We start from the raw sequence: 25,570 nt of genomic DNA, 5'->3' as shown, positions 1-25,570 counted from the left end.
TGTTAAATCTGATATATGCATATATATATTCATACAATTATCTTGCTGCATAAGAAAAATCAGATCAAAAAGGAAAAAAATGAGAAAGAAAATAAAATGCTAGCAAACAACAACAAAAAGAGTGAAAATGCTATGTTGTGATCCATACTCAGTTCCCATAGTCCTCTCTCTGGGTATAGATGGTTCTCATCATCACAAGATCATTGGAACTGGCCTGAATCATCTCATTGTTGAAAAGAGCCATGTCCTTCAGAATTGAACATCATATAATCTTGTTGCCATGTACAATGATCTCCTGGTTCTGCTCATTTCACTTAGCATGAGTTCATATAAATCTCTCCGGACATCTCTGAAATTATCCTGCTGATTGTTTCTTAAGAACAATAATATTCCATAACATTAAATGACTTAACTTATTCAGCCATTCTCCAACTAATGGGCATCCACACAGTTTCAACTTTCTTGCCACTACAAGAAGGGCTGCCACAAACATTTTTGCATATGTAGGTCCCTTTCCCTTCTTTAAGATCTCTTTGGGATATAAGCCCAGTAAAAAACACTGCTAAATTAATCATTGCTTTCTCTAACTCATTGTACAGATGAGGAAACTGAGGCAAATAGGGTTATGTTATGCCACAGTTTCCCTAAATTGTTCTGCCTCAGTTTCCCTGAATTATTCTGCCTCACTCTTCCTGATGGCAACCCCCCTTCCTGACCATTAGGACTCATATAATTAGGGACAGGAGCCCTGACCATTAGCATTCCATAGAGCCATAAAATGAAGATGGTTTCAAGATGAGGGGGGCATATCTTCTATTTCAGACATCCTGGTTCCTGGTCCTCCCCACTCACTAGAGCTCTAACCCCGCCCTGCTTTGTTCTCCTGATGGTTGGAGTCTTATAAGAATCCCTGGAATCCATCACTCGCTGCTGGATGCTTTGAGTCAAGAGTCCCATCTAGTCAACATGAATCCTATTTTGCCCCCCAGCCAATCTCTCACTAAAATAAAATATTAAAAACTCTCTAATCTCTATCTTGCTTCAGTTTCTCTGGCATTACAAAGTGGTCACAGCTAGTAAATGTCTGGGATAGAATTTGAACTCAGGTCTTCCAAATTCCAGGCTTGACAGCTGTATCCACTGTACTATGTAGTTGCTCTACATAAAAATCATGTCTGATGGCATTTGCACAATTCCACACCTATTGCTTCCCCCCACCACTCTATAAAGACAAAGGAAATTATTTCATCATCTCCATTTTACAAACAAGGAAACAGAGGCTAAGAAAACTTAAATAACTTGATTAAGGTCATCTAGCTGATAAATAGGAGAGTCAGCATCATAGCCAATATATTCTGAGATGTTTCTCCCATACTAGGACTACCCTTCACTTGACAAGGATGCTGTTTGCTAAGCAGAAGTTCATTAAGTTATCTTGCCAATTTTTCCCCTCTCTCATTTACTGAATGAATACGTCTGATGGATATGATGAAGCCACTAGTTCCAATCACTCAGATCCTCGCTACCACACATTTGGACGAACTTCAGTAGCAGCTGTGAATTCCAAACTCCTGCAGGCCCGGGTGATGAGCAACAGTAATCCAGACATTGCCGGGATACATACTTCACCAGATGAGGAAGTTAAAAATATCATGTCTTCAAAGGTATGGAGAGAATAAGGAAGTTTTGCCATAAATTATTTTAATTTTAAATGGATGTCTTTTATTTTAATTTTAGTCATATGCATTTGAAATGGAATTCATTACCTTTCTTCCTAAACCTTCCTTCCTTCATAACTTCCCTATTACTATAGAGAACAACACCATTCTCTCAGTCCCTCAGACTCACCATGTAGGGGTCCTCCCTGAATTCCTTCATTATTCTCTTACACCCCACATCCAAGTTGTTCCCAAAGCCTTATTGATCTCCCTTCTGCAGTATCTCTTGAATATACCCCATTCTCCCTGACAGTGCTACCTCTCTAGTGCAGGTCCTCATCACCTTATACTTACTGGGTCTGCCTTCCTTACCTCTCCTTTCTTCCCCTCCATCTTCCATTCATCCATTAAGGTGATTTCAGTGAAGTTTAGGTCTGACCATGTCATGCCTCCCCTCAGGAAATCCCTATTACTTCCAAGATCAAATACAAAGTGCTGTTTGGCATTCAAAGCCTCTCTTCTTACCTTTTCAGTCTTCTTAGACCTTACTCCCCACCACCTGCTCTTCAATCTAGTGACACTGTCCTCCCAACTGTTCCATGAATAAAACATCTTTATTTTGGTTTCAGGATTTTTCTCTGGCTTCCCCCATGCCTAGAATGTTCTCCCTCCCTAGCTTCTGTTAATCCCAACTAAAATCTCACCTTCTACAGAAAGCCTTTCCCAATACTTTTTAAATCTACCTTCGCTCTGTTAATTGTGTCCTATTTGCCCTGTCTATAGCTTGTTTTGTATATATGTGTTTGCATGCTGATTCTTTCAATAGATTGTAAGTTTCTTGAAGGCAGGAACTGACTCTCACGTATTTATGTATCTCTGGCACTTAGCATAGTGCTTGGCACATAATGGACTCTTAAATGTTAATTGATTGATAGCCTCCTAACCCTAATTTAAAACTGGGTTTTGATTTGATTTGATTTGATTTGAACTGACAATTGTATACATTTTGCTTCTGTAGCCCTCAGCTTTCTATAAAAAATGCCCTATTCTGCTTTATCTGTTTTCTGGGACCAATACTGGTTATTTCAGTTGCCCAGAGCTTCATTTCCTTTTAATTGTTTTTTTTTTTTTTTTGTTGTTGTTGTTATTTACACCTTGTTCTCATCTTATAGGTTGTTGACAGGGTTTTTTATTTGGGGCAATTTTAATTCATAGAGATCTGTCATGTTTCTCTGAATTCCTCATATTTCCTTTTAAGAAGCAAAACTTTATTTTTTAAGTCTCCTCTAAAGAAAGTTGCAATAGAAACTATCAGGAGTTTTTTACCTCCTCCCATTCTATTTCTAAAATGACTCATTGTCATGGCAGCATGATTTAAAGCAATAGTGCATTAAGCTATAATGTTTCTATTCCTGCTTTCTTTTGAAAGGTCATTCAAGGCTGTATTTTTAAAAAATATTACATACTGGTTCCGGTCTAATTAGAGCAAAGTACAGCTGGCTGACCACCTCCTTACCCAAATTGATTATTGGGAGGTATCTCTTGATACAAATTTGAAAGCATTTATTCAGTCCTTGTAAGAAGCAGTCCAAGCACATCAAATGGACAGTTCATTATGGTATGTGGCACATGGCAGAAACAGAGAATGGGTTATATAGCAGAAAAGATATGGATACCATCCCCCTTCTTGTTGATTTTTAAATTCACTGGATGGACTGAAAAGGAAGTAACCATTGACCAATGGTCAACAACCTGTCTACTTCCTGGGGGTTAAGTGACTTCCTGACGCTTAGATTTAGGGTTTCACCTTTTCTGCCCTAGAGCCCTCTGAGAATAGGGATCACATGACTTTCTGAAATTTAGGCCTAGATTCCTACAGAAATCTTCACCTGGGATCCCATTCAAGATAATGGCTGACCATGATCTTCCCATCTTGCACTTGTGAAGTCAACTTTTCAAACCTGTACCAACCAAGAGGAAAACAATAAAAAGAAATAGTAAACTGAGCTTCTGCATTAGTTCTTAAAGTGAATGAACAATCCTGGGGGTTCCAGGTCTGCCAAACTGAATAAAATTTAGAGACTGTTTCTTCATGCGATTATTATATATTGTAGTTTTAGTGAAAAGAATATCATTCTTTAAAAAGAAATAACCATAATTGTACAACATTTTTCCATCAACTGCTTTTTATATTCATAGTTTAATAGTCAGAAATTAATAGCAGTACCAGGAAGGAAGAATGGTCAGTTATCTATCAGGTCATGTCATCCCAACTCCCAAGGCTGACTTTCCATTCATTATGTCATTCTGCCTGTCATTAGCTCTTTGGAAGTTTTATTTTCCTCAGATGACCTATTTGATGACATTAATGATAACAAAAACTATGTAGATTATAGCCATGATTTTTTACTTATCCTGTAGTTTTAGGAGGTAAATATAGTCTAATAAGAAAATACATACATCTAGTTTGGGATTGCCTAGATGACCTGGTAGATACATGCTAGGATGTGCTAAGGTTATCTGGAAAGCAAGTAGAGGGTATATTGGCTTCTACTCATGGAATCCCTCCTTGATGGCACTTGATTGAAAATGGATTAATTATTCTTGGTGGTGCTGCTATCCTCGATGCCCATCACCCTAATCCCCAGTTCTGTAGTTTCAGTTTACTGGTCATGACCAACTAATTAGAATGCAATTGGCAATAGATACTTTCCATGGTCATCTTCACTACCAGCAAAACTAAAATCAATGCCATTCCCTTGGGTTGAAGGCCCAAGGATTTTTAAGGCTCACTTTGGCAGAACAATGTTATCAAAGAGACAAAATAAAATTTTTGGATTACAAAAAATCAATTATATTGAAACAAAGTTGTCAAAATACCTAATTTAATAGTGCTCCCAAGCAAATCTCTCCTAACATTAGACATGGCAAAATATTTTAAAGAATTTTTTCTGTAGTGGGACATAAAATATTATTATCTTTGATATTTGAGACTCTTGTTTTCATGTTACTTAACAAAATATATTTTTCTAAGATAATAAAATTTAAATATAGTACTTTTTTTTTAACATTTACCTCATTTTTCCCAACTGTAAATTGGATCAAATGTGATATTTGTAAAGCACTTTGTAGACCTTAACATGCATTATAAATACTAGTTATCATCAGTAATATTATTTCATTGATATAGAGAACTTCCACCAATGGAACTTTTACCATTAATGCAGATTAGCAACTGCTCTGCCATTTCCAATATAAGAGAATTGCTTGGGGGCACTATTAACTTGGGTAATTTGTCCAATGGCACAGAGCAGACCTGTGTCAGAGGTAGGACTGCTGTTATTTTTCTTTCATTTGTGAAGAGAATTATGACATCAGGAAGGTGATGCCATGACATGCAAATGGATTGAATTTAAGTGAAGTAGAGTTATACAAAGCTATACAAAGTGGAGCCATTCTGATCCAGTGGCAGATAGATAAACTAGATAAACCTATCTTCAAGGCTCCACTCTTGTATTCCACTCCTTTGAATCCTTCCCATTCTCCTCCCCATCCACCTCCATGAAAATATTTTTTCTTCAAATTTTTCTAGATGACTTTTAACTCCTATGTTCTTATTATGCCCTATCTGTATACTTTCAATACTATCTTTAATACTTTTCTCTGTATGTGTCCTATCTCCCTTCCTTAAGTGTATGTGAGGTTTTTTTTCATTACAAAAAACAAAGACATTCAAACTCTGTCTAAGCTCAATCCTCTCCTGAATTCATCTTCCCTCTAGAAGTAGACTAATGATTTTGTCAATTGAAATATCATTTGGTTTAGCAAATTAAACAGTACCTAAAAAAGCCACAGAGGGGCAGTAGTTCAACATAGTTTCATTAATCACTGGGTACCTAAATTCATAAACTTATAGATTATAATACTATCAGAAACTTTAAAGATGATATAGTTCTACATCAAATAGATTTATTTAAAAATAAATTCTGAAGCTTTTTTGTTTTGGGGTTGATGGATTTTTTTTTTAATCCAATGGTCCATTTTTACTAGAAGGTATATAATAATATAATAATAATAATAATATATATTTATAATATATATAATAACATATAATCCAACTTTTGGTTATGTATCCATAGGCTTCCGATCGGGTCTACAACCGGATGTCTTATTATAGCCAAGGGAACAATGACACACCAACTTCCACTACAGTTCCAAGGCCAGCCAGCAAAAAGGTAACGTATCACTTCAGAATAATGACAGGAAAGAAAGAACACGCCTAACTATTAAAAGAGTAATTGATCTCTCTCTCTCTGTATATGTGTGTATGTATGTATATCTTCTCCCTCTTTTCTCCCTCTTATTTCTCTTTTGTTCTCTCTTTTTTTGTATGTATGTATGCATGTATATGTATATATGTGTATGTGTATATACATATACATATATATGCACACATTTATATTTATATATGTAAAAAATGTAAAAATATCTTTTCTCTTTCTTTCTCCCTTTTCTCTCTCTGTCTCTCTCTCTCTCTCTCTCTCTCTCACACACACACACACACACACACACACAGATCTTTATTCCTTCCTCATATCTGGAAATCATCTATATGATAATAAGACAGAGTGGTAAAGGGAAAAGTGTTCTGCGTTTGGAGTCTGTCTGTACTTGAATTCTAGGATGTATGACCCTCAAACAACTCACCTCACCTATGTAGGTGGGAGATAAGGCTTCTTTTGCTTCTCTGTAAAAAGAGGAGGTTGGACAGGATTACTTCTTAGATCCCATCCAAAAATCTAACTTTAACAGACTTTTCTTTTCAATTAGTCAATCCAGTACAGTTATTATCATTATCATTATTATTATTGATGCAGAACAGTAATTGTGTATCTGGAATAGTAAAAGAATAGGGTGGATCCAGCCAACATAATTCTGGACCTCAGTTTCCCTCTTCATAAAATTCAAAAATGGACTGTGCAATCTTTGAGTTTACTTCCAATTCAAAATCTCAAAGTCTATTCTCTTAGACAATTATCACTTTCTTCCCAGCCTGCAATTATGTTTACCAATCTGTCTCTTTCTAATTAATAGCATGGATACAATCATGGCTTATCAAAAGGATACCAAAAAGCTTTCCTGTCCAAAATTCCCTTCTCTGTCAAACTATCTGGAATTTCTGTCATTAGAATCAATTTAAGATTAAGATATTTTCTCCACAAGGCCCTTGACAAAATGCAATTACTTACATAGGAAGATCTCAAGTGAGGCCATCTACTATATAGCAGTACTTTTATCAGATTACTAATTGAATCCAACTGATGAGGTGCGAATGATGAGGTTAGTGGTAGTGAAGAGGTAGAAGAAGTGGGGTGGGGAATCCCCTCTGATCGGTGCAGTCCAATGAGAAAGAATTCACAAACCTGAAATCTGTATGGCAGAAGAGGAATTTTATTGTTCACTAGGAAGGAAGCTTTCTTAGCAGGCAAAACTCCTCATTAGGAATTTGGCAAAGGTGGGTTAACAGACCACTAGTTATATGGATAAATGTTGGCCTAGGACTGGGAGCTGTCTGGTCTAATCAATAGAGGCTCATCAGACAGAGATCTCCAATTGAATAAAATCACTTAACTGGGAGTTTGAAGTTCCCAGAGTCTGGGAAACTCCCCAAAGAGAGTACAGTTTCTGGACCCCCCAAAAGATTTCAGTTTATGTCAATGGGGGGAGGGTGATTGACCAAGATCTTCAGTTGAATGAAACCACTTAACTTGGGAAGGGCTTGTCTGGGAAAGGTATGCTTTTCCAAGGTTTGAGAGTCTCCCCAAAAGATCTCAGTTTATGCCATCACTCCTTGGGCCTTTTCAAGAGGAAAATTTGGACAGTTTCAGAGTTCACGCCATCATTTCCCTCCTCAAACAGTCCCTCAAATTCATTTAGGGTAAAGGGGCAAAGGTCTTATCTTCAGTAGCTGCTTCAAGCTGACAAGGGTTGTAGAGCTATACTAAGTTCACTGGAGGTTTAGGCCAGGAGGGGAAGTGTGAGATCTGAAAACAGCAGCAGCAGCATCTAAGGGATGTTGCATGTCCCAGTCAGTCATCTCATGATCTCCAGGCTGAAAGAGCAGTTGAAAATTCGTAGCTTGAAGCCTAAAGGAAACAACTCTCAGGAGCAAATTAAAAAGCAGGGTGCCATCCAGAGTGGAGATGGCAATATTTGGGAATGGGGACTTTGCAAAAAATGCATCAGGTCCCATCTGTGGGGTGCCTTCAGGACGCTGATGGCCCACCCAACAATCCTGAACACCCCCACTGTCCATAGAGCTCCCTAGCTGAAAAACTAAGAAACAGTTAACTGTTAGCAGGGGCCATAAAATGACAATCAAGAAAAATAGGAGAAAAAATGCTAGAAGCAAAAGTTCTCATCCTTGGCGTGAGAAAAAGTGAGGCAAAAGAGTGAGAGAAAGAAGGACCCAGACAAATTCACCCTTCTTCCTCCAAAGTATTCACAGGAGTACCTTGAAATACCTGAGAAGTAATGTTTTCAGAGCCTTCTCAGTCCTGCAAGGAAAAACTTCTACCCAGTTAGTAAAGGTATTGACAAAACCAAAAACAGTTTGAAATCCCCTGCAAGGAGCATTTATGCAAAGTCTATTTGCCAGTCTTCCCCTGAGTATGTGCCCCTTCTCTGAACAGGTTTTAGGAGGGGGGAGGTAAGAGTTGGTTTGAGAGTGTTTGAAACCAGCCAAAAGGAGAAAAGAATTATCCCCTTCTGTAAGGATTTTTTCCCTGTGAACTATAAGAAGGGGCATAAGAATCAGGTTGCTGGGGAATTAAAGGTGCCATGGTCAGGGGTAAATGGGCAGCAGCTTTAGCAAACCTATTTCCCTTGGCCTGAAGTGAATCTCCCTTCCGGTGTCCTTTACAAAATATGACTGAAACCTCCCTGGATCATGGACAACTTGCAATAGCTGTAGAATTTGTTCTACTTGTTTAATGGGAGAATTTTTTATTATCAAAAGATCCCTCTCTTTCCATAAAGCCCTGTGAGCATATGAAAAGCATATCTAGAGTCTGTTTAGATGTTCACTCTCATTCTCTTCCCCAGTTCCAAAATTCTAGTTAGGGCAATGAGTTCAGCTTTCTGGGCAGAAGTTCCAGGGGGCAGTGGCTTAGCTTCTAGGATACCATTGAGAGTCACCACAGAATGACTCACCTTTCTTTCCCTGGTTTCAAGAAAGCTTGACCCATCTGTAAACCACCCCCCATCTGAGCTGTCAAAAGGAAGTTCCCTTAAGTCAGGGCAGCTGGAGTGGACAGAATCTAAAGCTTCTTCACAATTATGGATAATTTCTCCAGACTGGGTGGTGTCAGGGAGCAGCAGGGTGGCAGGGCTAAGAGTGTGGCATGCCCGGAGATATCTAGCAGCAGAGCCTGAAACCTAGTAAGCCTACCACCAGCAAGCCAGTGATGCCCTTTGGTTTCTAAAATACTCTGAACTCTGTGCGGAGTTAAAACCTCTAATGGCTGTCCCAAGCCATTTTTTGTTTTGTTTTGTTTTGAGGCCTCTTCAATTAAAAGAGCTGTGGAAGCCCCTGCTCTAAGGCAAGAGGTCCATCCTAGGAAAGTGGAGTCCAGTTTCTTTCAGAAGTAGACAACCAGTCTGGGGTCGCCCAGGGCATTGCCCTGCCTTTCAGGACTGCAAATCAAGATAAACCTGCAGTTAAGCAGCTCCAAATCTCTTAATCCTGTAACTAAAAGTCTGTACTTTAAAAATCTCCCAATCTTGACTGAGGCTGGAACAGAGAAATCTATCTTCTCCCAGATTTCAGAGGAAATACGGGAGAGCTTTGGGAGCAGTACAAAAAGTTCATCTGGAGATCTGAGAAGAGAAAATTGGGTCCCCAATTTCACCATTAAGTCACGTCCCAATAAGGGAGCAGGATAGGAGAAAATAACAAACAAGCATTTAAATGACAGGTCTGGCGAGGCAGAGGAGAGGTCTCAAGACCTTCAGTTCCCCTGCAAACCCCCTCTATGGTGGGGAGAGAGAGTGAGACCAGAGTGGAGAAGCCCCTCCCATAGCAAAAAGAAATTCAATGGTCCTACCGGCCACATCCGGGGATAGCCAGGGTTCCAATGTTGATGTTGTGGTGGAGCAAGGAGGAGCTTGACCAAGCCCCAAACTCCTACTGGAAGCAGGACATTGGGGGGGGGGCAGCTCGTCCCCTGTAGACAGTCCCTCCTTCCAGGGCTGTTCCTGCTCAAACTCAGGACAAGCAAGGCCTAAGGGGTTTCTCATTTTGCCCTACTGTGATCAAAAGGATACCAAAAAAAACATTCCTGTCCAAAATTTCCTTCTCTGTCAAACTATCTGGAATTTGTCATTAGAATCAGTTTGAAATTAAGACATTTTCTCCACAAGGCCCCTAACAAAATACAATTAGCTACATAGGAAGAATCTAAAAGGGAAGCCACCTACTATATAGCAGTGATTTTATCAGATTATTAATTGAATCCAACAAGCAATTATTAAGCATCCAGTATGTCCAAGACTCTAGAGTAGGCCATGGAGATGAAATGACCCTCAGGGAACTAATTTCTAATGGAGATATAGTAAGGAAACAAACATTTATTAAGCACATTTATTTATTAAGAACAGGCACTACTCTTGAGTACTCAACCTGGGAAGTAAGTGCTATTACTATTCTCATTTCATAATTAAGAAAACTTAGATAAATTAAAGTTAAATAACTTATCCAGAATCATTTACAGCTTAGGTGTCCAAGGCCCTATTTTAATTCAAGCCTTCCTGACTCCAATTCTGTTTGTCTCCATATAATACGTCAACAGATAGATATATATCCATTATCATTTGAGGAGGGAAAAGAACCCCAACCTCTAAGTGACTTAGGAAAGGCTTGCCTTAGCCATAGAACTTAGGGGTTCTAAAAGACAGAAGGGAGAAGGGCGCACATTTCAATCAATCAACCAACATTTAGTAAGTAGAAAGGTTAACCTAGACAAAATTATTCAGAAGAGAGATGGAATGTCATATGTTGAAGAACAGGAAGAGAGCAAGAAGTGAAGCAATGAATTACAGGTCTGGAAGATGGGAATGATATGGAGGTCAGTTTGACCAGAAGAAAGAATATAGAGTAGCATGCCATTACTCTGGAAAAATAGGTCAGGGCCAGATTATGAGGGACTTCAAATGCCAAGTGGGGAACCTTAATCTTTTATCCAAGAAGCAATAAGATTTCTGTGCTGGGAAATGAATGATATAGTCAGACTTGTGCTTTTTGGTAGCCACATCAAGGCTAAATAGAAATGGACAGTTGTGAGCCCAATTGGGAGACTCCAGGCAAGAAGTAATGGATAGCCTAAACTTATATGTTGGCTATATATCTAGAGAAAAAAGGAAAGGACATGAGAGATTTTCTACATAGAAGAAAGTGACAAGATTTAGCAACTGAAAGCAGAATGGGACTCAGAATGAGTCAATTTTGTTGGGATGGGGAGAAGTCTAGAACAAGGAACACTGGCCAAGGGCAGGAACAGGGAACATTGAAACACAATGTGGATGATATATCAACCAATTCCCCTTAAAAGAAGCTATGCAGCATTGTTGAAAACTATGTTTGCATGTATTTTGAAAAATAAAAAGCTATTATAAAAATTTTTAAATACATTTTTTTCTTAAAAAAGAAGAAGCAATGCACCATAAAACCCTAACTTGAGAGTTAGGAGCTTGAGTACTAGTCATCACTAGTCAGCTGGGTAACCTTAGATAAATCTTAATATTTCTGACCTCAATTTTCTTATCTCTAAAATGAAAGAGTTGGATTTGATCAGAGGTTCTTAATCTTTTCTTGTGTCATGGATCCTTTTGACATTCTGAAGAGGTTTATAATAAACTCCTCAGAATTATGTTTTTAGGTGAATAAAATAGATATGAATACAATGGAAACCAGTTATATTGAACAGATTAATTTTTTTTTTTTATACTTCACAGACTTAGTTAAAATAAACCTAATTAGGTGATTTCCAAGATCTCTTCTTGCTCCAGTATTCTATGATTCTGTGATTAAATATAGGCCCCTGTGAAATAGTAAAGTTGTATTTAGGGAGTTTATTGCTTCACAATTGTCTGCATCCTGATAGCTTTCAAGCAAGGCCTAATTTCTTTTAAACTCAGAGTCATGCATACTTATGTCACTGGAACTTACTAGGAGGTATTATTTTGGCAAGGGGGGAGGGTCAAGGAAGCAGAATTTAAGCCACATAGACTTTATATTTAGTGTTATGATCACCATATGTGAAGCTTCCTCAGATATGCTTTTTCTTTTACTAAGAATTTAATAGTTCTATGTTCCCCCACTTTTTTAGATAACCCTTGAAGTAATGGCATTCATATGTGCCTGTAAATAAAATAAAGGGTTTTAAGAAACTGCTTATCCTTTTTTAATCACTTTTCCCCATAACAATCTAGCAGTTGACTTGACCTAATTTTCAGCTAGTGTATTTAAAGCTTTGGGTTTTATTTCCTTGTTAAGGATTGCCACTGTCATAGGCTTTGGTGATGATTGAGTGCCTTTTTTCTTTTAACAAACTTTTTGCCAGAGTAAAAGCAGGGATACTACAGGTAAATTAAATCCACAGAGTACCTTTAAGTGTCATTTTGGAAAATTTCCCCAGAACCATAACTAGGATAAGGTGCCCCAAGGCAATTACATGGTGGTCCAGAACATTTCTTATTGCAACTACCATCTTTGAACCTCATTTCAAGATCTCCACCAGTCCAAATTACCATACAGTATAGCTGCCACCATCAATATTCATGAACCCCCACTCTTTACCCAAGTTCCTGTAGGAACAAAGACTCAATTGTCCCTCTCCTAATTCAGTTACCCACATATTGTCCTAGTTGCTTTTGCTATTTGGGAGAAAAAAATTCTAGTGATAACCTTGTATTTCTCCACAAGACTTTGTTTTGGAAAAACCACTGAGATTGATGTGACACAGCTAAATTGAGTGATGCACATTTGAGGTCTTATCCCTTCCCTACTCTCTTACTTATCAACTCCCTTGATTTGATAATAGTCAATAAACAGTTAGTCAGTGTATACTTATTAATTGCCTACTATTTGCCAGGTACTATGCTAAGCGCTGAAGATATTAGAAAGAAAGATATTCTTTGCCCTATAGGAGCTTACCATCTAATTGGGGAAGGTAATAATACAAAAAGAAAGTTGAATAGGGCTGGATTTTTGGCAGAGAAGACAAATCCAAAATGAGTGCAGCTGGTGAGAAATGAGATAGTTGAGAAATTGGGTAAAGAGATGACCTACAACAAGGAGAAATAAATTATTGATAAGGTCTAGATTTAGGGAACCAAAATGAGATTAGGGTTTCTGGTGGTCAGGGAATTAAATGATAAGGTCTAGTGGGAGGTTTGGGGTTCAGGGAATCAAATGGAGAAGTTTGGCTCCCCTGCAACCCCTTGAGATTCAGTGCAAGGGTAGGGAGTTTGGGGGACTCCCTTCTGCTGGAGCAGATATTCTTTGTAAAGGAATTTACAGACTGGAAAACCTAGATTGATAAAAGAGGTTTATTATAAGAATTGGGAAGTAAGGTTAGAAATCCTGACAGAGAGGCATGAAGTCTGGTTAGGGAAATAGGTGAGGGTAAAGAGAGGATGGCACTGGAAAAGAATATTCCAGTGTACAGAAGCTCCTTGGCATAGCATAGCATGGAATAGCTGGGATGTTTAGAACCTTTGCAAAGAGAGGACTTTAGTTTGGCTCTTTTATAAGCCTTGGCTACAAGCTGGGGGTTGCTCTTGATGGGGCTGAATGCAACTTGAGTTGAATTGAATAGAAGATCTTCATTTGAATAGGGTTGTAATTCTTTATCTCTGGACTGAACCAACCCCATCTACTTTATCTGCTTCCCTGGGATGGTCTCTCACTGAGGCAGGATTGAAGGAGATTTTCTCCTTCAAGGATTTTTAGAGTTTCAGGGTCCCTTCTTCATTATGACATGAAATCTAAGGAGGGAGGCTTCAAACTGTGTGGTACGGAAATGGTGAGGGGTCACCATTTAATAAAAAAAAGCTGGAGAGAGCTCTAGAGTAAAGCGAAGTTTATTGTACATTCTCATAAGAAGGGCGTCCCACCCACCCTTGGAGCAGACAATCAAAGAGAGGATGCGCTTCCAGTGGGCAGGATCAGCCCCTTTAATCCCTAACGCAAAACACCCCCTCCCACCACTGACCCTCATCCTCATTGGCTGACAGCCTTACATTCTAAACTCAAGATCTACCTACGAAATTGAACTTGGCCAATAAGTAGATAGTTGCCCATATTTGACTGAAATAGGGAGGAGATTATGTCATGGGAGGATAGCAGGAAGGAGACTCAATTATGCCCTTTAATCAATGCTCAAAGTCCTTCAGGCCTACTCAAACTCTGAAGTAGATGAAGCCTTACTCGATTTTCTCAACTGTCTTGAAAGATCTCACCTCATCTCATTCAAAACCAAGGTTTCCAAATCTTAGAAGTCTTTCAGAAACCCTAATTCTGACTCCAAGGTTATGTATTCAAGGCTATACCACCATATCTTTCATCCAGATGTACCATTTACATGTAGAACAATTCACTTTATTCACATAGGTCTTTCCCTTTGGGTCATTTTAGAATCTTAGAATTATAGAATTTTAGAACCAGAAAAGATTGTAGAGATCATTTCGTGTGGCATGCATGTGACATAGTATTCCAGTGAAGCCCCTCAGAATAATGTTTTTAAATGCATAAGATACACTACCAAAAATTATATTAAAATGGTTATTAATTAAAAAATAAGTTCATGAACCCTGAGTTAGGATTCCCTGATCTAGTCCAGCCTTTTCATTTCACAAAGGCGTAAACTAATGGCTTTAAAATTCAAAAAAAAATTTTTAAATTACGTAGCCAAGGAATGGTAGAAATGGGACTCAAACTCAGGTATCCTGATAGAATTATAGATTGAAATATAGAAGAGATTTAAATATTGTGTAGTCTTCATTTTATAGATGAAGACATTGAGGTGCAGGGAGATGGATGGATTTGCCTGAGGTCAGTCACATAGTTACTAAGTAAGTAACTCTTCAGATTTGAATCCAGGTCTCTTGACTCTCAGGGCTCTTTACAATCCCCCAATGTCCCCAAACTCTGAGAAAGGAAGCAGCACTCACTACATGACTTAGGATCCCAAACTAAACTCTCCAGAGTCTATTTAGGCAGGCCAAAGAGTTGATTACAATTCTTATCTCCCCTTTTTGCTTTTGGATTCAGCAATTCCATGAAGAACTGGCATTGCAGATGGTGGTCAGCACTGGAATGGTGAGAGAAACAGTCTTTAAATATGCCTGGTTCTTCTTTGAACTTCTGGTAAGATCAGTTATTCTTTGAAAATAACTATTATTAGAGAATGAAAAATTTTAATGAAAAACTTGTATGTTTTGAGTAGAAAAATAGTCTGTTTTTCCATTTAGTGTTTATCCATTGTTTTCCCCTTAGGAATAATAATAGTTAATATTCACATAGCATTTTAAGGTTTCCAAAGTACTTGACCTGTTATCTTATTTGAATTTCACACTAATCCCATGTGGTAAATGTGATCATCCTCATTTTACAGATGAGGAAACTGAATCTCTCCCAAAGATTTAAACTAGGTCACAAAAGCTACTAAGTGTCTGAGGCAAGATTCAGGATCAAGTCTTCCTGACCTGAAGTCTTGCATATTATTTAATATTATGGGCCAGAACTAGAAATAAGGTACTAGTGCTTATGTACTTATTTCACACCTTTAAAGGAGTTCACACATTAATTCACACATTAGACTTCACACCTTTAGAGAGCATATATAAGGAGGAGTTCACAAGCCCACTAAAGGACAAGCCCACTCTTGGACAAGTCAGAAGCCCACAATCCCACTCTCTTGGAGGCGGGGTCAAATTCATTCCATTTTCATTCATTCATTCCAAGAGCTCTTGGAACCAAGGAGAGAGATAGGCCTCTACTAAAGCTAACTGGGCCCCAGGAAGAGACAAGACTTTGAAGGAGAAAATAAGGATTTGGACTTTAACTTCTGACTGCATTTGGGGTGATTATTGAACTGAACTGAAACTAAGGCTGTCTCCAGAAGTTCCCCAAGAAACCTGCTCCCAGAGAACATTATACTTTAGAGAACACTACAATTTACTATATCAAGATGACTCTATGAAGAAAGAGGTTATCTAGAATTGCAATGTATTAAATTACTGGATCATGTCATTCATTTTTTCCCAATATTTATACAACATTTATTTATTCAACTTGCTGTTGAGTCATTTTTCAGTCCAACGCTTCATGACCCTATTTGGGGTTTGTTTAGTAAAGATACTAGAGTGGTTTGCCATTTCCTTCTCCAGCTCATTTTACAGATGAGGAAACTGAAGCAAACAGGGTTAAGTGACTTGTTCAGGATCATACAGTTATTAAGTGTCTGAGGCCAGATTTCAGTTTGTGTTTTTCTGATTTCTGGCGCAGTGCTTTATTCACTGAGTTAATTAAAGGATTAAAGGAACTATGAAACACATGTATTCTTGCTATACAAAGGCTTATAATCTAAATGGGTAAAGGGGGAAAAACAAAAATGAAGCATGAAACAGATAAGTGATAAAAACAGTGATTCAGATGATATGCTTATAGTAGTTCATAGAACCCTAACAAAGTATTGATAAACAAAATAGGTGCTTCCCACTCAAACAGGAGATGGGCAGGTTGGAGAATAGCTAAACTATATTGTAACCTTCCCCTCAGAGGTTACTGATTGCCAGTTTTACCTAATCCTAGGCCATCAGACCTCTCCAGCCACTGCCTCATCGAGCAGTGGTTCTTGTTCAACAGAGCACGGGGACAACGCTGCTTACGAGTTCAGTCTTTATTCCACCCTCTCACATCCTGCTCTCAGCACTCCTGTGTACTTCTCCTACTTTCTGGTCCCCACTATTTATATTGGGTTTATGAGGTCACAAGCACAGCCAATAAGAGAAGGAGATGTTTCCCGTAGATGATGCATTCTCAATGCCACTAGAGTTCCCTCTCATCAGGCAGTCCCTGCTAGCTACAGAGATCACTGCCTTAGGCACTGAGGCCTTTTTACTTCCTTGTTGGACTATGTGAGGTTCCTCTCTGGACCTTTACACTATTACAGAACACTGTGAAATTGATAGTGACCACTGAACCTCCCCACAGCTTCTTTCTCTGTGTTTTCCCTCTGATCTTGACCCTAGAGATGTAGATTTAGAAGCAAATCTTTCCTCTATCACTTACCACTTTAGTGTCCTTAATCAAGTCTTTATTTTATGGACTTCAGTTTCCATAAGAGTAAAATGAGTAAGTTGAACTAGATAGTCTCTGAGGTCATCATCCTCCCTCACTCTTTAATGTCATGGCCCTTCTGTCAATCTAATGATACCTATTCTCCCCTTCCTAGGAAGATTTTTTTTTAAATCTTAGGAAGTGCTAAATTTCATTAAAGGTTATTGAAAATAAGTATGTAATTTTTTTCTCACCCAGTTCATGGGCCCCTGAAGTTTATACACAAGATGATACCAAATTAAGAGCCCCCAGACCTAGAGTGCATCATATTGTGTTTAGGAGCGATCAAGAAGTTCCATGAAGTGTTAAAATTGGAGAAGAAAGTGAAGAGTGGGAGGGGAAGGAAGAAGCACTTATCAAGTGCCAATGATGGGTATCAAGATGGTGGGGTGAACAAAGAACCCAATCTGGAGGCAGGAAGACCTAGTTCAAATCCAGCCTCAGACATATTACTATCTGTGTGGCCCTGGACAAGTCACTTAACTCTATTTGCCTCAGTTCCTCATCTGTAAAATGAGCTGGAGAAGAAAATGGGAAATCACTGCAGTATCTCTGCCAAGAAAACTCCAAATGAGGTCATGGAGAAACATGATTCAAAACAACTCAATAGCAAATTATTGTGCTAGGCACTTCACAAATATTTACATTTGATCATTTGTGTTGAAGATCATTTGATACTTTCACCTTTTGAAATAGGTGTTGTTATAATCCCCATTTAATATGAGGAAAATGAAGAAAACAAAGGTTTAGTGACTTGCCCAGAAAGAAAGAAAAAAAAAAAGATTTAGCTTGTCATTCTACTTCAGATATGTATTAGTTCTGTGATCCTTAGTGAATGCCTTAGCCTCTCTGTTTTCTTATCTACAAAATGGAGATAATAGTAACTTGCTCATTGCAAGATTGTTGTGAAAATCAAATGAAGGTATAGATATGATTGAGAATAATCAAATAAGATACCACATGTAAAATGTTTTACAAATCTTGAAGAACTACACAGATGCCAGCTATTGAGTCCAAGAGGATTTGCTTGATCAAGAGTTGGATATGAAGTGTAGTTGAAGCAAATGTTGGATACCAGGTATTTGTGGAAACCCAGTTATGGTGTATCCAAGCCCTATTTACCTGTTTCCATTTTGTAATTTATAGCTTTCTCCTATCCTTATCATCTCCTATAGTGACTGTTCATACTTCTAATCCTGTAAATATATCTTTTTTATAATACAATTTGCTTATATATAAGTGCCTCGAGAGTAGGGATTGTTCTGCTTTTTGTATTTCTGTCAGCTTCTTCTCTTTACACCCCACCCCAAAGCCTAACATAGCACTTGACACAGAGTAAGAGGCTAATAAATTTGATTGACTGATAGATGTAGGTCATCTTGCATTTGCAAAAGATCCATATAGATATAAGTAATGGAGATGTTCTCTGGCATCTGGGTTTTTTTGTTCCTGTAAAGGCTGGATTGACCTCAAAGACTATATTGAGTTACAACCCCTTCTACCCCCATTTTGTTGAGATATGCATAATCTCTTTTTAAATCTCTCAGTCTCTCTTTGAAATTGGCATTTTAGTTCTATGTGAAAAGAAGTACCTGACCCGACAGAGAGTTCTGTTGAAAAAGCACTAAATGTCCCAAACTCCAACAGGTAGCTTTCCCCCACTTGGTATTAACCTGGGTAGTTGCTGTTTGAAGCAGATGATGAATGATTAATTTATATCCTGTCTGAATTGCAATGGTGGTTTATGCTAATGTAATCCATTAGTGTATAAATTCACTGAAAGTAAGTAGTCACAGTTTTTGTGTTAATACTCCAGCACATAGCTCATTTTCTGTCATATAGCAAATGCTTAAATATATGCTTTTAGATTGATGAACTAATTGATTAATAACCAGGATGAGTGGAGAGAGGCTATTGCTATTAGAATTCTGGAAGTGAAAAAGGATTTATCTGGTATCAGGATTTCTGTCTATATTATCCTATTGAGATAGAAAAACTCCATAGTACCCAAATCTATGAGGATTTGAGTCAAAGCAAAGTAACCTTATCCTATAGTTTTCAAATTGAACTCATAACTGTGGGATTAAGAAAGGAATGCAAAAGGTACAGATAAATGTTTGTTGTTATTGGTGTCATTTTAGCCTAGTCTAATTCTCTATGATCCCATTTGGGATTTTCTTGACAAAGTTACTAGAGATGGTTTCCATTTCCTTCTCCAGCTCATTCTATAGATAAGGAGCTGAGGTACACAGGGTTAAGTGACTTACCCAAAGTCACACAGCTAGTAAGTGTCTGAGGACAAATTTGACTTCAGGTCCTCCTAACTCCAGGGCCAACCCTTTTCATTATACCACCTAGCTACCCATATATGAATTTAGGACATTTGGAAAGAGGATTGCAGTTGATCCCAGGTGCTGTTAAGTAATCAGGATTCTAGTCATTTTCAGGTTAAAGTTGGAATCTTGAGTTGTAAGAAACACTGCAAAGGCATGTATAACCTATGTCAAATCCCTCGATGTCTTCAGGAGAGGGGAGGAGAGAGAGGGAGGGAGAAAAATTTGGAACTCAAAAATCTTATTTTAAAAATGAATGTTGAAAACTCTCTCTAATGTAACAGAAAGGAAGGGAAGGAGGGAGAGAGGGAAGGAGGAAGGACCAAAAAAAAAGAAAAGCTTGGGCCAGTCCCATATTAGCTCAACAAGCCATTCACTTATCTCTTTTGAAAAAAAAAATAGAACAGAATGGTCCCCAACTCTAGCCAACTACTTGGATTAACTTAATGCTCTGTGGTAGCATAAAAGCTAATGAACAATTACTTTAGCCTTAGAGGATCAACAATCCTTAGGTAATTCTCACACTTAATAAAGAGTAAAATCCCTTTGGTTTTAAACTAGACACAGCTGAACAAACTTCAGAGGCTCAGAAGTAAAAGAGTGGCCTGGTATAGTTTTGATCTTGAAACAGATCACTGGAAACAGCTAAAGCTTTTGAGCATTGCGCTCTATTTTGTGAGTTTTTCAGGCCAAGACCAGAAAACAGTGTCTCTCCCATTCCCCAAAAATTTGCTCAAGAACTCATTCATAGTCTCCCTGGTTGTCTGCTTTGGGAAGAGTGGGAGTTTCTAGCAGTTGAAGTTCAACAATTTGGAGCAAGGCCAAGAGTTGGAAGCACCACATAGGAGAATTATTCATTTGGCTGGCAGGAGCCAAGCATAACAATGTCCTTTTAAAAGCACTATGTTTGATAGGGCAGTGAGGCTCCTATTGGGGAACACAGTGTTAGAATTGAGCTGGCCCAGGAAAAGGAGACATTGTCTTGTTAGGTCCCTTCTAGGTCATTTTTATATGAAAAAGTGATGATCTTTGCAGAAAGTGGGACTTTCTGGTCATGATTCTGACTGAAGCTATTGTTCCCTATCCCAGTTCAGTAATCCTACAGAAAAGTTATAAGAAATTATACAGGTTGAATATTTGTGTTCTCTTTTTGGCTTCCTTTTTAAAGAAAGCATTTGAATTGAAAGACCTCAGAACTCTTAATTTGGAGCTACAGATGTAATGTATCCACCTTCTTAGATCCCTTTCTACATTGTTCTCGACAATAATGCCAAATATAAAAAAAAAATAGAACATACTTCTTTCTCCTCTTTTTCTCCCTCTTTCCCCCTTAATTTCTCTCTCCTTTCTTTTTTTCTCCTTTCCCTTCTCTCCCCTTTTCTCTATCCCCTCCCCCATCTTCCACCTCTTTCTCTTTGTCTTCTTTCTTCTATTTTCTCCTTTTTCCTCCACAGTCCTGCCTCCCTTCTTTTGTGTTTCTTAGGGTTGTGCATAAAATATTTCCCACATAGTGTCTAGGAGAATTGTATAATAAACTTTCCCACACACCTTTCTTGTCCCCTCCTCCTCCTCCAGCCTTAATTTAGAGAGGCCACCTCCCAGCATATGTGGGTGGCTCCCCTTCCAGGGTCATTTCTTAACAAGCTGTCTCTATCTGCCAACCAACCTGTAATCATTCATGGTGATGACTTCACAGTGTAGGTATCTGGGCACGAGGAGCTACCTGAAACCACCAACTCCTTTCCCATCAGCATTTCCTTGACTACTTCTACATTGGACTAAATTCAACACAGTCCTCATCAAAATGTCTTGAAATAAGATTGTTACCTAGAGACCATATGTAGTCAGGCACAGTAATTTTCATAAAGAACAAGACAAAGAATTACTTAATTTACATTATTTCCTACACAAACTAAATGGTACAATGTAATGTTCTCTCTAAAATATAACGTTCTCTGTTTCAGTTTCCTTGGAAGTCTCTGGGAGCAGCTTTCCTTTCAGGTCAGAGTAATCACCACAAGTGTAGCCAGGTGTTAAAGTCCAAATCCTTTATTGTCTTCTTCAAAGTCTTATCTGCTTTCCTGGGGCCTGGTTAGCTTTCTTAGAGGCCTATCTCTCTCCTTGGTTCTGAGAGCTTAAGCTCCTGCCTCCTTCTCTGCCCTCTGAATCTCTCCAAATCAAAAGATTTGTGCTTCAGCCTCAGCCACCACAAAGGTGGATGACAGAATGAATCTGTCTCAGCCTCCAAGAGCTTCTAGTGTGTTTGTCTCCTCTGGCCCTGAGAGTATCTTCTTTATAAGCTCTACACTGAGTATAAATCAATAATTATATCACTAGGAAACCATTAATTGATGTAGGATTAAATCAATGCTAAATTAGATTTAACCATTGTCACCTCAATTCTACTTAGTATCTTGTTTCAAGTTCTGGCTCATAACAATATAGAATATCCCCAATATGTATGCTGGCTATGGCTATGATTAAAAGTTCATGTATAAGTTGAATTTTAGAACCTGGCATTCATCTTCCCACAGAAATAATGTTATAAATGATAATTACATTCCCAAGGCAACCCACAAAGGCTTATAGATGAAATAGGCTATCCTCACAATGGAAGAGTACAGGAGTAGAAAGCAATGTTGCAAATATATAATACTAAGTCTTTAGGAAAATGTGTTTTGCATTATAATATGAAACTCAGGATACCAGAAATACATATTGCTGCTATCACAGTTCCAATAAGCAATAAGAAATTTAACAACTTCCCTTTCTTCCTGCCACCTTGTATATTACAAGAAGCAAAATCTCATAGACATATCCTTTATGTAAATTTTAAAACTTTTGTACAAGCTACATCGATGAAGTTAGAATTAAAAGGGAAACAGCTAACTTGGTGGAGGGGAGAAACCTCAGCAGCAAAATTCTCTGGTTAAGATCAGATATAGAGGGGTGGAGGTGGAGCCAAGAGGATGGAGAGGACACGTTTCTTTCTGAGCTCTACTACTACCCTCATACTAATTATAAAATCCAGCCTCTGAAATAGTGGACTGGCAGAATCCATGAATATTGGGAGTGCAGCAAATTACCAGCAGAAGATAATTTCGAAGATCCCTAGAAGAGGTCAGTTTTGGTTGGGTTCAGTAGAAGACCAGGCACAGGCAGGGAGACAGAGCACAGAAACCAGTGCACACTGAGCATACCCAGGGTGGGGTGTGGTTTCCACAGGGTAGAGAATCTATGGGGAGGACTCTAACACAGTGTTGGCTATTCTGCCCTGGTTGCAAGCCAGTAGATCAGCAGAGAAGTTATAAACCATCCAACATAAACACAAAATGTAAAGAATGTACCCCAAAGTACGGGAGTCTCTCAGGACCTGGCTACATCCACCCATCACCGGGAGTGACTCAGCATGATCCCAGAAGTATCCACTGCTGCTTCCTGGTATCTGTAGTGGAAGCTTAGTAAGCCTTCCATGCCCTAAAAGAAGATCCCACTTAAAAAAAAAAAAAATTAGTAAAAAAACAAAGCAAGCTTTAACTATATATAGCTTCTATAATGAAAGAGAAGAACAGATTTTAAACCTTGAGGAGACCAAAAGTAGATTCTTTCCAGATGAAGCCCCAAAGGGTGATATAACCTGGTGCCCACCACACAGGGCTCTCCTAGAAGAAATTAAAAAGGATCTTAAAAGAGAGAAGAAAACTAGGGGGGAAAAAGGAAAAATTTGCAAGAAGGTTTGGAAAAGGCATACAACTCATTAAAAGATAGATTGGAAAAAGAAAACAACTCCCTGAAAAACAGAATATGTGAATTGGAAAAAAGAAAATAACTCCTTCAAAAAAAAATTGTGAAATGGAAAAAAATTCCATAGAACAAAACAACTCATTTAAAAACTCAATTGGACAAATACAAAAAGAAAATTTAAAAATAGATGAAGAAAATAATTCACTAAAAATCAGAACTGAACAAATGGAAATGAATGACTCAATGAGACATCAAGAATCAGTCAAGCAAAACCAAAACAATGAAAAAATAGAAAAAAATGTTAAATATGTAATTGGAAAATACAATAGACCTGGAAAATAGCTCTAGGAGAGATAATCTAGGATTATTGAACTACCTGAAAACCACGGTGAAAAAAACAGCCTAGACACTATTTTTCAGAAAATCATTTAAGAGAACTGCCCACATGTCCTAGAATCATAAGGTAAAATCGACATTAAAAGAATTCATTGAATTCATGAAAAAGACCCCAAAATTAAAACTCCAAGGAAAATTGTGGCTAAATTTCAGAATTATCAGACCAAAGAAAAAATATTACAAGCAACCAAAAAGAAAAAATTCAAATATCAAGGAGCCACAATAAGGATTACTCAAAACCTAGCAGCTTCCACATTAAAGGATCAAAGGAACTTAATATTTCGAAAGGCAAAGGAACTTGAAATACAGCCAAGAATAAACTACCCTGCTAAATTGAGCATTTTCTTCTAGGGAAGAAGATGGGCATTCAATGATACAGGTGAATTCCATTTATTTCTGATGAAAAAACCAGAGCTAAACAAAAAATTTGACCTATAAATATAGGACTCAAGAGAACCATAAAAAAGTGAAAAGAACTCTTGAGAACAATATTTCTGACATACATAGAGAGTTCATGTTTTACTGTTATAAAAACTAGAAGAGAAAATGGGGATTGTACGAGAAAAAGGAAAAAGAAGAGATAGAGGTAAATTATATCTCAAGAAAAGGCAAAGGAAACCTATTGTCTTTGAGGGAAAAAAGGGAAGGGGATGAACATTTTGTGAATCTTACTCTCATCAGATTTGGTTCAAAGAGAAAATATTAGACATATTTGGTTTACAGAGAAACTTTTCTCACCTCATTAAAAAGTGGGAGAGGAAAAAAGAAAAGAGTAAGTTAAATGAAAGGAAATACATAAATAGTAGGGGAAAGGTATAAGAAAGGAGGAGGGACTCTAAAGGGAGAGGGATTTTCAAGGGGGAGGGCTGCTTGAGGAAAGAGGTGGCCATAAATTAAATACTGGGGAGGGGAGCAGGTAAGGGGAAAAGGAAAGAGAAAAGTATAAACTGGGGATAATAAGATGAGAGGAAATACAGAATTAGTTTTAACCATAAATGTGAATGGGGTGAACTCTCACATTAAGTGGAGGCAAATAGCAGACTGGATCAAAATCCATAATCTTACAATATGTTGTTTATATGAAACACATTTAAAGCAGGGTGATACATATAGAGTAAAGGTAAAAGACTGGAGCAGAATCTATTATGCCTCAGGTGAAGTAAAAAAAGCAGGGGTAGCCATCCTTATCTCAGATCAAGCAAAAGCAAAAATTGATCTAATTAAAAGAGATAAGGAAGGACACTATATCTTACTAAAGGGTAGCATAGATAATGAAGCAATATCAGTACTAAACATATATGCACCACTTGGTGCACTTGCACCAAGGAGAAGTTAAGAGAGTTGCAAGAAGAAATAGACAGCAGAACCATAATAGTGGGAGATCTCAACCTTGCACTCTCAGAATTAGATAAATCAAACCAAAAAATAAATAAGAAGTTAAATAGAATACTAGAAAAGTTAGATATGATAGATCTTTAGAGAAAACTGAATGGAGACAAAAAGGAGTATACACTCTTCTTGGCAGTTCATGGAACCTATATATAAAGACTTCAAAATCAAATGCAAAAAGCAAAAATAGTAAATACTTTCTTTTCAGATCACAATGCAATAAAAACCATATTCAGTAAAAAGCCAGGGGAAAATAGACCAAAAAGTAATTGGAAACTAAATAATCTCATCCTAAAGAATGATTGGGTGAAACAGCAAATCATAGACACAATTGATAATTTCATCCAAGAGAATGATAATAATGAGACAACATACCAAAATTTGTGGGATGCAGCCAAAGGGGTAATAAGGGGAAATTTTATATCTCTATAGCCTTGCTTGTATAAAACAGAGAAAGAGAAGATTAATTAATTGGGCTTACGACTAAAAAAAGTTAGGAAAAAGCAAATTAAAAACCCCCAGTCAAATACTAAACTTGAAATTCTAAAAATAAAAGGAGAGATTAATAAAATTGAAAGTAAAAAAACTATTGAATGAATAAAACTAAAAGTTGGTTTTATGGAAAAACTAGCAAAATAGATAATAAACCT

At 37.8% G+C, this 25,570-nt stretch overlaps 1 protein-coding gene across 1 annotated transcript in view; it reads left to right on the top strand.

The window, feature by feature from the left end:
- DOCK8 (dedicator of cytokinesis 8) overlaps window positions 1-25,570 on the top strand; it is a 324,685-nt gene that overhangs the window by 199,936 nt on the left and 99,179 nt on the right. The window contains 3 exon segments of the mRNA XM_074280659.1: window positions 1,495-1,664; window positions 5,798-5,893; window positions 14,989-15,084. Of these exon segments, the coding sequence (XP_074136760.1) occupies window positions 1,495-1,664; window positions 5,798-5,893; window positions 14,989-15,084 (362 nt within the window).

This window comes from Sminthopsis crassicaudata, chromosome 1 (assembly GCF_048593235.1).
Source record: "Sminthopsis crassicaudata isolate SCR6 chromosome 1, ASM4859323v1, whole genome shotgun sequence".
NCBI lineage: Eukaryota > Metazoa > Chordata > Mammalia > Dasyuromorphia > Dasyuridae > Sminthopsis > Sminthopsis crassicaudata.
This window is presented reverse-complemented; position numbering and strand designations above follow the sequence as displayed.